This window comes from Triticum urartu, chromosome 3 (assembly GCF_003073215.2).
Source record: "Triticum urartu cultivar G1812 chromosome 3, Tu2.1, whole genome shotgun sequence".
NCBI lineage: Eukaryota > Viridiplantae > Streptophyta > Magnoliopsida > Poales > Poaceae > Triticum > Triticum urartu.
The window spans coordinates 707,354,199-707,368,384 of record NC_053024.1 but is presented as its reverse complement, the minus strand read 5'-3'; the positions used below and the strand labels follow the sequence as shown (position 1 = coordinate 707,368,384).

The 14,186-nt window shown below is 46.0% G+C and overlaps 1 protein-coding gene across 1 annotated transcript; it reads right to left on the bottom strand.

Annotated features, from left to right (window-relative positions):
- Positions 1-43: 43 nt before the first annotated feature.
- On the bottom strand, positions 44-3,174 carry LOC125549314. The gene has a single exon (XM_048712756.1). It carries the CDS (start codon positions 983-985, stop codon positions 206-208), a length of 780 nt encoding a protein of 259 aa, XP_048568713.1. The 5' UTR covers positions 986-3,174; the 3' UTR covers positions 44-205.
- Positions 3,175-14,186: the final 11,012 nt, after the last annotated feature.

The following is a 14,186-nucleotide window of genomic DNA, read 5'->3' as shown; positions in this document are numbered from 1 at the left end:
CCAAGGATATCACCATAAAGTATCATAAACGCATCTTCAAGCATGAAAGGGCCAAATTGATCAAAACTTTGGTTTCTGTTTCTGTAGTATATATCATGTACATTTATACAGTATAGTGTATACATATGGGAAAATTGTATGATGATCAGCTATTCCTTAAAAGGCGGATGCCAATCGAAGGGCGTCAACAGTGACTCAGGAGTATCTATGAGCTAAGGATGTTGAGTAGAGAAACTCTGCTCTGGACTAATTTCCTGAACAGATGTCCTGCTCTGCTCTCGAGATCGCCGATACTGCACTCTAGCCCTGACAATTGCTCCTCCTTGCAAATCGCTGCCTTCTTTTTCTGAAATGCCTTGAAAACAAGAGACTGTTTAGGCATTTCGATTTGCTTCGACAAGAGACGGAGTGTGGACTCCAGGAGAGACACCGAGATCTCTCTAGCCTTGGCCAACAGCATGACCATGCTACAATCTGCTGGAGCCTTCTTCGCGGTCTTCTTGAAAAGATTCTTGGACTTCTTCACCAAGCGGCTGTAAGATTGGATCTTGGCTAGAGTAGCTGCATCATCACCTTTCCTTAGAGCCACTTGCAGCTCTTGGATGATGGCCTTCATCTCGACGAAGATCTCTTGCATGGCGCTGCAGAGATCTAGCAGCTCAAGAGAACCTTCCATTTCTCCATCCAATATGCTCCTCTGCTGGGAGGAGCAAACTTGGTTGCTTGGTAGGCAGATGATTTCTTCAAGACCATCGTAGATGTTTGCAAGAGTCCTGAGACCATCACACATCGCGCTGATGGAATTGGAGGAAGAGATGCTTGCTTCTAGGCTCTGAAGCTCTAGCTCGACTTCGGTCTCACTGACGTGAGGCCTAGAAGGCAAACTTGTCGATCTTTGGTGGAAAGCCATGTCTGAGCTTGAAGATTTGCTCTGTATTGTGGTCGTAGAGAGGAGGAAGAAAGAAGAGCTTCTAGTTTGATGCATCTACCATTCTGCTGACGCCTATTTATACAGAAGATATGTGTACAGCTGTGCTGCAGCATCTGATTAGTAGACATGAAGAATCATGCCATTACATCATCCTAGAGATCTGGCAGAAGCATAGAGATCCCAACACAAAAGTCGTCTCATGTTCACTCTGTCATGTTACACAAATTGGCAGCAAGGACTAATTAACAATGGTATAGTTTGATAAGGGATCTTCACATAGTTGCATGCTCAAGCTATCATTTAGTGGAACCTTGTTAGTTCAAGCCCTGAGAGTTTGTCCCCCATCTTCAAGGCAAGTTCATGCCGTTCTGCTGTCTTCTTATCGTTTCATACATTTATGAACGAGTATATGGGCCTGTCGAAAGTGTCTTAATTATCAGGGGCAAACTCACACACGAGGACCAGTTTTTTGTGCTGGATGAGCTAGACAGCTTGATCGTGTGTGTGATGACTAGCCCTCTTCATGCTTTGCCGCTGGCATGCTGCAGCCGTGTCTTAGTTGTTAGTGGCAAACTCATCTGCACGAGGGTGTTGACGTGTGGTTTCGTCTTTCTGGTGCAAGGAGTCATTGACTTCATCCGCATGTTCCAGCGTTGTGCTATCTGGTTCTGCTAACAGCCGTCCAACCTTACACTCTTGACTCCTCATAACATCGCTGGCATGTTTCAGTTGCATGCTTGCAATTCATCTAGTAATGCTAACTAATGTAGAGGTGTTCAAGTGCACAAACCTCTTTGTGGCCCGAAAATGCTTAAATTTTCTGTGAATTGATATTAAGTGTGTGTGTATATCGTCGCCACTGAGTGACAAGATTATAGTTGAAGAGGCACGGTTCTAAGGTTTTTTGACAAATATGCCAGTCAATTTCCTCACAAATTCTTAGCTACATGAGAGTTCTTAGTGTATATGGTTGTAATGGATTTTAGTGGCGTTCTTATACAATGTAAGAGGGGCGAAGAAACAAACAAAAGTATAGTACCATGCCTTGATGAGGCAAAATATTTCCATTTTACAGTAGAGATTTTATTGTTGTTAAGTCATCCTCCCAGGCGACACAGGAGGTGACTAGGGTTATCCTGCGCCGCCACTTCTAGCCCCTCATCTTCCTCACCTCCACCAGAGGAGGCTGCCGGGAAAGCCCGTGCGGCCGCCGGTGAAGGTGGTGACGGGGATTTCATCGCTCCGGTCTCGGCAAAGGGAATGGGGCTCTAGAGCGGCGGCCCTGCTTAGAGAGCTGACGCCATCTTCGCGGCTGGTGGTGCTCATGGGAGAGGGTCGGTGTCCTCGGCGGCGACGGCAGGCGCGGTACATGGCCGGCGGTCTGCTCTGGCAGTTCTCCTAGCGTCGGATCTGAAGTTTCTCGTCTTGTCCACTTCCCGCCGGATCTCGCGCCGGTGATCTTGTATCACCGGCCTGATGATGGCTGGGCACGGTGGTGTGAGTTGGGTTCGGGAGAAATCCTTTGGTGGCTTGGCTATCCATGTCGGTGAGACCGCCTGCGGGCGCTACTCCCCTCCTTGGAGGCACCGACGAGATCCCTTCTCCCCACCCCGTGTTCTCCGACCCAAGGTTAATTCCTGTTATCCCTTGTGGATACGGCGGCGGCAGCGCTCGGTGTCGTTACCTTCATTGGGGCACCGTTTGGCTAGGAGAGGCTGGTGTGTGGTGCCATGTGGTTAATTCCAACTCCTGAACCCCCACCCCACCCCCACCCGGACGAAAGTCCAAAACCCGCGTGCTTGGGCGGCGGCGATGCCTTGCTCGTCGTACCCTTCATGATGGCGTCGTCTGGGGAGGCTTGCGTATTCGGAAGAAGGCTGTTCTAGCGGTGGGATCCGGGTGGCAAGGGTCGGTGGCGGTGCGGTGCGGACTTTCTCAGGTGGAGTGGCATGTCATCTACAACATGAAGATGACGACTACTGGCGGCATGAGGCGGCTGGATCTCGACGACAGAACTGTCTGGATTGACGACTGCAGGGTGGTGACGTTGTTTGGCGCCATGGCAGCGTCCACGGCAGGACTAGCAAGGACGATGCGTATATACCTGCTCTTAAGATAGACCGCTGGAAGATGGTGGTGACGACCCATGAGAGTGCGTCAGACCGGTTTGTGCCCCACACCTAGGATGTGGCTTCGTTCAGGCCTTCGGTTTTAGATGTTAGGCTTTGGTGAGAGGTCTGTGAAGGAAATATGCCCTAGAGGCAATAATAAAGTTGTTATTTATATTTCCTTATATCTTGATAAATGTTTATTATTCATGCTAGAATTGTATCAACCGGAAACTTAGTACATGTGTGAATACATAGACAAACAGAGTGTCACTAGTATGCCTCTACTTGAGTAGCTCGTTAATCAAAGATGGTTAAGTTTCCTAACCATAGACATGAGTTGTCATTTGATGAACGGGATCACATCATTAGAGAATGATGTGATTGACTTGACTCATCCGTTAGCTTAGCACTATGATCGTTTAGTTTATTGCTATTGCTTTCTTCATAACTTATACATGTTCCTATGACTATGAGATTACGCAACTCCCAAATACCGGAGGAACACTTAGTGTGCTATCAAACGTCACAACGTAACTGAGTGATTATGAAGATGCTCTACAGGTGTCTCGGATGGTATTTGTTGAGTTGGCATAGATCGAGATTAGGATTTGTCACTCCGATTGTCGGAGAGGTATCTCTGGGCCCTCTCGGTAATGCACATCAATATAAGCCTTGCAAACAATGTGACTAATGAGTTAGTTGCGGGATGATGCATTACAGAACGAGTAAAGAGACTTGCCGGTAACGAGATTGAACTAGGTATGATTATACCGATGATCAAATCTCGGGCAAGTAACATACCGATGACAAAAGAAACAACGTACGTATATGCGGTTTGACCGATAAAGATCTTCATAGAGTATGTAGGAACCAATATGAGCATCCAGGTTCCGCTATTGGTTATTGACCGGAGATGAGTCTCAGTCATGTCTACATAGTTCTCAAACCCGTAGGGTCCGCACGCTTAATGTTCGATGACGATTGGTATTATGAGTTTATGTGATTTGGTGACCGAAGTTTGTTCGGAGTCCCGGATGAGATCACGGACATGACGAGGAGTCTCGAAATGGTCGAGAGGTAAAGGTTCATATATTGGAAGGTTATATATTCAGACATTGGAATGGTTCCGAGTGATTTGGGTATTTTTTCGGAGTACCGAGGGTTTACCGGAACCCCCCGCGGAAGTGTTAGGCCAACATGGGCCTAAAGGGAGATAGAGGGAAGCCCGTGGGGGTGGCCGTGCGCCCCCCTCGTAGGGAGTCCAAATAGGACAAGGAGGAGGGGGCGGCACCCCCTTCCCTTTCCTCTCCCCCTCCTTCCTATTCCCTCCGGTGGAGAAAGGAAAAGGGGGGGCAGTCCTACTTGGACTAGGAGTCCAAGTAGGACTCCCCCCATGGCGCGCCCCTCCTGGCCGCCGGCCTCCTCCCCCTTTATATACGGGGGCGGGGGCAACCCAAAGGCAGACCAAGAAATCTCTTAGCCATGTGCAGTGCCCCCCTCCATAGTTTACTCCTCCGGTCATATTGTCGTAGTGTTTAGGCGAAGCCCTGCGCGGATCACATCACCATCACTGTCACCATGCCGTCTTGCTGTCGGAACTCTCCCTCGACCCTCTACTGGATCAAGAGCTCGAGGGATGTCATCGAGCTGAACGTGTGCTGCACACGGAGGTGCCGTACGTTCGTACTTGGATCGGTTGGATCGTGAAGACGTTTGACTACATCAATCCATTAACATAACACTTTCGCTTTCGGTCTACGAGGGTACGTGGACACACTCCCCCCCTCTCGTTGCTATGCATCTCCTAGATAGATCTTGCGTGATCGTAGGAAATTTTTTGAAATTGCATGCTACGTTCCCCAACAGTCTGGGTATTCAGCTCAGGCTTACTGCATCCCTTCATCAATTGGATAGGAGTTGCGACACATCTCGCCAGGATGGTGGATTCAGACATTTTTTCAATAAAGGGAATATATTAATATCGCCGAGATACCAATTACACCCAGCCTCTGCAACAACGCAATATCCTACTCGCACTACGGATGCACACAACCAAAAAAATAAAATGAGAAGAAGCTAAAAAAGAAAAGTCCTACTACAGTGATCTACTCCTTGAAGCAGCATGACAAACACCACCAAGACAACACCTGAAGTACAAATTCTCCAAAAGCGACGCCTCCAAGAAGGAAACAGTGCACAAGCGCCGTCGTCGCCCGATCATAGATCATAGGTTTTCACCCTCACGCTCTCAAAACAATGACTTCAAAAAGGCCATTGCCAGGCACAACCAATTAAGGCCAGACATTGGATTTTCACCATGAAAGGTAAGACTTTGAACATCTCCTGTGTTGTCACCCGCACTTGCATGCCGCTGCTATGAGTCCCGAAACACCAAGCAAATTCCTCGTCACCGCAAAGACTCGAACCACCTTTACTAGTCCTCAGATCACAGCTTCCATGACATTCTCTGCCTCCGACTTCATCATGAAACGAAAAAGACATGTCCCATGATGGCAACAAGTAGCAGAGCTTCGCGCCGCTCCCTCCAGAAACCAAATGGTCGGAGAAAAAACATGGGTGCGCACAACCAAATCCCATCCAATCCAGCAATCTCCAGGCATGAGGCGCCCATGGGAGTTAGCCGGCGGAGCCTTCCGGAACTTGACACTCCGTCCAGATCAAGGAGGACAAGCATCAAGCAGATCTTCGCCATGATGTGAGAGAAACCATAGGACCGCCGCCTTTATTAGGCAGAACGACGGCCCTCACGCCGTCACCCACCGGCTCCCAATAGTAGGCCTCTATGCCGCCCTCGCGGCCACAACAATCGCCAAGGTCACTGAAGAAGGCCGAGGCCACCGCCCCGGCGTCCCTCTCCGCCGCGTGCACCTCGACGTCCAAAGCCGCCGATCTACAGCAGCTGAAGATCTCGTCGCATGGGGATGGAAGGCCCTTTCTACCACCCGCCACGCGAGGAGACGGAGGCCCGTCGCCACCATTAGCCACGTAGGCGTAGCCCGGTGGCCTCCTCCGGAGGCAGCAGGGGACGGAGTGTTGGGGATCGTAGCTGAAATTCAAAAAATTTCCTACGTTTCACCAAGATCAATCTATGGAGAGACTAGCAACGAGAGAGAGGAGTGTATCTTCATACCCTTGAAGATCGCAATGCGGAAGCGTTACAAGAACGCGGTTGGTGGAGTCGTACACGTAGCGATTCAGATCGCGATCGATTCCGATCTAAGCGCCGAACAATGGCGCCTCCGCGTTCAACACACGTACAGCCCGATGATGTCTCCCATGCCTTCATCCAGCAAGGAGAGAGGGAGAGGTTGGGGAAGACTCCGTCCAGCAGCAGCACAATGGCATGGTGATGGTGGAGGAGCGCGGTACTCCAGCAGGGCTTCGCCAAGTACTACGAGAGACGAGGAGGGAGAGGGGTAGGGCTGCGCCAAGAGAGAGATCAAATCACATGTATTGGGCAGCCCCATAACTCAAGTATATATAGGGGGAGGGGAGGGGCTGCGCCCCCTCTAGGGTTCCCTCCCCAAGGGGGGGCGGCAGCCCTAGATCCCATCTAGGGTGGCGGCCAGAGGGGAGAGGGAGAGAGGGGGGCGCCCTAGGGTGGGCCTTAAGGCCCATCTGGACCTAGGGTTTCCCCCCTCCCATTCTCCCTGCTCCTTGGGCCTTGGTGGGGGGCGCACCAGCCTACCTAGGGCTGGTCCCCTCCCACACTTGGCCCACGCAGCCTTCTGGGGCTGGTGCCCCACCTGGTGGACCCCCGGGACCCTCCCGATGGTCCCGGTACGTTACCGATAGCACCCGAAACTTTTCCGGTGACCAAAACGGGACATCCCATATATAAATCTTTACCTCCGGACCATTCCGGAACTCCTCGTGACTTCCGGGATCTCATCCGAGACTCCGAACAACATTCGGTAACCACGTACATACTTTCCCTATAACCCTAGCGTCATCGAACCTTAAGTGTGTAGACCCTACGGGTTCGGGAACCATGTAGACATGACCAAGACAACTCTCCGGCCAATAACCAACAGCGGGATCTGGATACCCATGTTGGCTCCCACATGTTCCACGATTATCTCATCGGATGAACCACGATGTCAAGGATTCAATCAATCCCGTATACAATTCCCTTTGTCTACCGGTATAGTACTTGCCCGAGATTCGATCGTCGGTATCCCAATACCTTGTTCATGTTGGGGAATGTAGTAATTTCAAAATTTTCCTACGCACACGCAAGATCATGGTGATGCATAGCAACGAGAGGGGAGAGTGTGTCCACATACCCTCGTAGACCGAAAGCGGAAGCGTTAGCACAACGCGGTTGATGTAGTCGTACGTCTTCACGATCCGACCGATCAAGTACCGAACGCACAGCATCTCCGAGTTCTGCACACGTTCAACTCGATGACGTCCCTCGAACTCTGATCTAGCTGAGTGTTGAGGGAGAGTTTCATCAGCACGACAGCGTGGTGACGATGATGATGTTCTACCGACGCAGGGCTTCGCCTAAGCACCGCTACGATATGATCGAGGTGGATTATGGTGGAGGGGGACACCGCACACGGCTAAGAGATCAAGATATCAATTGTTGTGTCTTTGAGGTGCCCCTGCCCCCGTATATAAAGGAGTGGAGTAGGGGGAGGGCCGGCCCTCTCTATGGCGCGCCCTAGGGAGTCCTACTCCCACCGGGAGTAGGATTCCCCCTTTCTTAGTAGAACTAGGAACCCTTCCAATTAGTAGGAGTAGGAGGGAAGGAAAGGGAAGGGAAAAGGAGAAGGAAGGAAGGGGGCGCCCCCCTCCCTAGTCCAATTCGGACCAGCCCATGGGGAGGGGTGTGGCCACCCTTTGAGGCCTTTCTCTCCTTTCCCGTATGGCCCATTAAGGCCCAATACGAATTCCCGTAACTCCCCGGTACTCCCGAAAATACCCGAATCACTCAGAACCTTTCCGATGTCCGAATATAGTCGTCCAATATATCAATCTTTACGTCTCGACCATTTCGAGACTCCTCGTCATGTCCCCGATCTCATCCGGGACTCTGAACTCCTTCGGTACATCAAAACACATAAACTCATAATATAACCGTCATCGAACTTTAAGCGTGCGGACCCTACGGGTTTGAGAACTATGTAGAAATGACCGACACACGTCTCCGGTCAATAACCAATAGCGGAACCTGGATGCTCATATTGGCTCCTACATATTCTACGAAGATTTTTATCGGTCAAACCGCATAACAACATACGTTGTTCCCTTTGTCATCGGTATGTTACTTGCCCGAGATTCAATCGTCGGTATCTCAATACCTAGTTCAATCTCGTTACCGGCAAGTCTCTTTACTCGTTCTGTAATACATCACCCCGCAACTAACTCATTAGTTGCAATGCTTGCAAGGCTTGTATTGACGTGCATTACCAAGTGGGCCCAGAGATACCTCTCCGACAATCAGAGTGACAATTCCTAATCTCGAAATACGCCAACCCAACAAGTACCTTTGGAGACACCTGTAGAGCACCTTTATAATCACCCAGTTACGTTGTGACGTTTGGTGGCACACAAAGTGTTCCTCCGGTAAACGGGAGTTGCATAATCTCATAGTCATAGGAACATGTATAAGTCATGAAGAAAGCAATAGCAACAAACTAAATGATCAAGTGCTAAGCTAACAGAATGGGTCAAGTCAATCACATCATTCTCCTAATGATGTGATCCCGTTAATCAAATGACAACTCATGTCTATGGTTAGGAAACATAACCATCTTTGATCAACGAGCTAGTCAAGTAGAGGCATAGTAGTGACACTCTGTTTGTCTATGTATTCACACATGTATTATGTTTCCGGTGAATACAATTCTAGCATGAATAATAAACATTTATCATGATATAAGGAAATAAGTAATAACTTTATTATTGCCTCTAGGGCATATTTCCTTCAGTCTCCCACTTGCACTAGAGTCAATAATCTAGTTCATATCGCCATGTGATTTAACATCAATAGTTCACATCACCATGTGATTAACACCCATAGTTTACATCGTCATGTGACCAACACCCAAAGGGTTTACTAGAGTCAATAATCTAGTTCACATCACTATGTGATTAATACCCAAAGAGTACTAAGGTGTGATCATGTTTTGCTTGTGAGGGAAGTTTAGTCAACGGGTCTGCCACATTCAGATCCGTATGTATTTTGTAAATTTCTATGTCAACAATGCTCTGCACGGAGTTACTCTAGCTAATTACTCCCACTTTCAATATGTATCCAGATAGAGACTTTGAGTCATCTGGATCAGTGTCAAAACTTGCATCGACGTAACCCTTTACGACGAACCTTTTGTCACCTCCATAATCGACAAACATATCCTTATTCCACTAAGGATAATTTTGACCAATGTCGAGTGATCTACTCCTAGATCACTATTGTACTCCCTTGCCAAACTCAGGGCAGGGTATACAATACGTCTAGTACACATCATGGCATACTTTATAGAACCTGTGGCTGAGGCATAGGGAATGACTCATTCTCTCTCTATCTTCTACCGTGGTCGGGTTTTGAGTCTTACTCAACTTCACACCTTGTAACGCAGGCAAGAACTCCTTCTTTGACTGTTCCATTTTGAACTACTTCAAAATCTTGTCAAGGTATGTACTCATTGAAAAACTTATCAAGCGTCTTGATCTATCTCTATAGATCTTGATGCTCAATACGTAAGTAGCTTCACAGAGGTCTTTCTTTGAAAAAAAAACTCCTTTCAAACATTCCTTTATGCTTTGCAGAATAATTCTACATTATCTTCGATCAACAATATGTCATTCACATATACTTATCAGAAATGTTGTAGTGCTTCCACTCACTTTTCTTGTAAATACAGGCTTCACCGCAAGTCTGTATAAAACTATATGCTTTGATCAACTTATCAAAGCGTATATTCCAACTCCGAGATGCTTGCACCAGTCCATAGATGGATCGCTGGAGCTTGCATATTTTGTTAGCAATTTTAGGATTGACAAAACCTTCTGGTTGCATCATATACAACTCTTCTTTAATAAATCCATTAAGGAATGCAGTTTTGTTTATCCATTTGCCAGATTTCATAAAATGCGACAATTGCTAACATGATTCTGACAGACTTAAGCATAGATACGAGTGAGAAACTCTCATCATAGTCAACACCTTGAACTTGTCGAAAACCTTTTTATGACAATTCTAGCTTTGTAGATAGTAACACTACTATCAGCGTCCGTCTTCCTCTTGAAGATCCATTTAATCTCAATGGCTCGCCGATCATTGGGCAAGTCAATCAAAGTTCATACTTTGTTCTCATACATGGATCTCATCTCAGATTTCATGGCCTCGAGCCATTTCGCGGAATCTGAGCTCATTATCGCTTCCTCATAGTTCGTAGGTTCGTCATGGTCAAGTAACATGACCTCCAGAACTGGATTACCGTACCATTTTGGTGCAGATCTCACTCTAGTTTACCTACGAGGTTCGGTAGTAACTTGATCTGAAGTTACATGATCATCATCATTAGCTTCCTCACTAATTGGTGTAATAGTCACAGGAACAGATTTCTGTGATGAACTACTTTCCAATAAAGGAGCAGGTACAGTTACCTCATCAAGTTCTACTTTCCTCCCACTCACTTCTTTCGAGATAAACTCCTTCTCTAGAAAGGATCCATTCTCAGCAATGAATATCTTGCCTTCGGATCTGTGATAGAAGGTGTACCCAACATTTTCTTTTGGGTATCCTATGAAGATGCACTTCTCCGATTTGGGTTTGAGCTTATCAGGTTGAAATTTTTTCACATAAGCATTGCAACCTCAAACTTTAAGAAACGACAGCTTAGGTTTCTTGCCAAACCATAGTTCATACGGTGTCGTCTCAACGGATTTAGATGGTGCCCTATTTAACGTGAATGTAGCTATCTCTAATGCATAACCCCAAAACGATAGTGGTAAATTGGTAAGATACGTCATAGATCGCACCATATCTAATAAAGTACGGTTACGACGTTCAGACACACCATTACACTATGGTGTTCCAGGTGGCATGAGTAGTGAAACTATTTCACATTCTTTTAACTGAAGGCCAAACTCATAACTCAAATATTTTACTTCTGCGATCATATCGTAGAAACTTTTATTTTTGTTACGATGATTCTCCACTTCACTCTGAAATTCTTTGAACTTTTCAAATGTTTCAGACTTGTGTTTCATCAAGTAGATATACTCATATCTGCTCAAATCATCTGTGAAGATCAGAAAATAATGATACATGCCGCGAGCCTCAATATTCATCGGACCACATACATCAGTATGTATGATTTCCAACAAATCTTTTTCTCGCTCAATTGTTCCGGAGAACGGAGTCTTAGTCATCTTGCCCATGAGGCATGGTTCGCAAGCATCAACTGATTCATAATCAAGTGATTCCAAAAGCCCATCAGCATGGATTTTCTTCATGCGCTTTACACCAATATGACCTAAACGGCATTGCCACAAATAATTTGCACTATCATTATTAACTTTGCATCTTTCGGTTTCAATATTATGAAAATGTGTATCACCGCGATCGAGATCCAACAAACCATTTTCATTGGGTGTATGACCATAGAAGGTTTTATTCATGTAAACAGAACAACAATTATTCTCTAACTTACATGAATAACTGTATTGCAATAAACATGATCCAATCATATTCACGCTCAACGCAAACACTAAATAACATTTATTTTAGGTTTCACACTAATCCCGAAAGTATAGAGAGTGTGCGGTGATGATCGTATCAATCTTGGAACCATTTCCAATACACATCGTCACTTCACCCTTAACTAGTCTCTGTTCATTCTGCAACTCCCGTTTCGAGTTACTATTCTTAGCAACTGAACTAGTATCAAATACTAAGGGGTTGCTATAAACACTAGTAAAGTACACATCAATAACATGTATATCAAATATACCTATGTTCACTTTGCCATCCTTCTTATCCGCCAATTACTTGGGGTAGTTCCGCTTCCAATGACCAGTCCCTTTGTAGTAGAAGCACTCAGTTTCAGGCTTAGGTCCAGACTTGGGTTTTTCACTTGAGAAGCAACTTGCTTGCTGTTCTTCTTGAAGTTCCCCTTTCTTCCCTTTGTCCCTTTACTTGAAACTAGTGGTTTTTGTTTACCATCAACACTTGATGCTTTTCTTGATTTCTACCTTCGTCAATTTCAGCATCACGAAGAGCTTGGGAATCGTTTCCGTTATCCCTTGCATATTATAGTTCATCACGAAGTTCTACTAACTTGGTGATGGTGACTAGAGAATTCTGTCAATCACTATTTTATCTGGAATATTAAATCCCACTTGATTCAAGCGATTGTAGTACCCAGACAATCTGAGCACACGCTCATTTCTTGAGCTATTCTCGTTCATCTTTTAGCTATAGAACTTGTTGGAGACTTCATATCTCTCAACTCGGGTATTTACTTGAAATATTAACTTCAACTCCTGGAACATCTCATATGGTCCATGACGTTTAAAACGTCTTTGAAGTCCCGATTCTAAGCCGCTTAAGCATGGTGCACTAAACTATCAAGTAGTCATCATATTGAGCTAGCCAAACGTTCATAACATCTGCATCTGCTCCTGCAATAGGTTTGTCGCCTAGCGGTGCATCAAGGACATAATTCTTCTGTGCAGCAATGAGGATAAGCCTCAGATCACGGATCCAATCTGCATGATTGCTACTAACATCTTTCAACTTAGTTTTCTCTAGGAACATATCAAAAATAAAACAGGGGAGCTAAACGCGAGCTATTGATCTATAACATAGATATGCTAATACTACCAGGACTAAGTTCATGATAAATTTAAGTTCAATTAATCATATTACTTAAGAACTCCCACTTAGATAGACATCCCTCTAATCCTCTAAGTGATCACGTGATCCATATCAACTAAACCATGTCCGATCATCACATGAGATGGAGTAGTTTCAATGGTGAACATCACTATGTTGATCATATCTACTATATGATTCACGCTCGACCTTTCGGTCTCAGTGTTCCGAGGCCATATCTGTTATATGCTAGGCTCGTCAAGTTTAACCTGAGTATTCCGCGTGTGCAACTGTTTTGCACCCGTTGTATTTGAACGTAGAGCCTATCACACCCGATCATCATGCGGTGTCTTAGCACGAAGAACTTTCGCAACGGTGCATACACAGGGAGAACACTTTTATCTTGAAATTTAGTGAGAGATCATCTTATAAAGCTACCGCCGAACTAAGCAAAATAAGATGTATAAAAGATAAACATCACATGCAATCAAAATATGTGACATGATATGGCCATCATCATCTTGTGCCCTTGATCTCCATCTCCAAAGCATCGTCACGATTTCCATCGTCACCGGCATGACACCATGATCTCCATCATCTTGATCTATATCAATGTGTCGTCACATGGTCGTCTCACCAACTATTGCTCTTGCAACTATTGCTATCGCATAGCGATAATGTAAAGAAATTATTTGGCGCTTGCATCTTATGCAATAAAGAGACAACCATAAGGCTTCTGCCAGTTGCCGATAACTTCAAAAAAACATGATCATCTTATACAACAACTTATATCTCATCACGTCTTGACCATATCACATCACAACATGCCCTGCAAAAACAAGTTAGACGTCCTCTACTTTGTTGTTGCAAGTTTTACGTGGCTGCTACGGGCTGAGCAAGAACCGTTCTTACCTACGCATCAAAACCACAACGATATTTTGTCAAGTTAGTGTTGTTTTAACCTTCTCAAGGACCGGGCGTAGCCACACTTGGTTCAACTAAAGTTGGAGAAACTAACACCCGCTAGTCACCTGTGTGCATAGCACGGCGGTAAAACCAGTCTCGCGTAAGCATGCGCGTAATGTCGGTCCAGGCCGCTTCATCCAACAATACTGCCGAACCAAAGTATGACATGCTGGTAAGCAGTATGACTTATATCGCCCACAACTCACTTGTGTTCTACTCGTGCATATAACATCAACGCATAAAACCTGGCTCGGATGCCACTGTTGGGGAACGTAGTAATTTCAAAATTTTCCTACGCACACGCAAGATCATGGTGATGCATAGC

What these genes read in the sequence shown, in the direction of transcription:
- LOC125549314 (XM_048712756.1), bottom strand. Translation starts at nt 985, where the DNA reads ATGCATCAAACTAGAAGCTCTTCTTTCTTCCTCCTCTCTACGACCACA.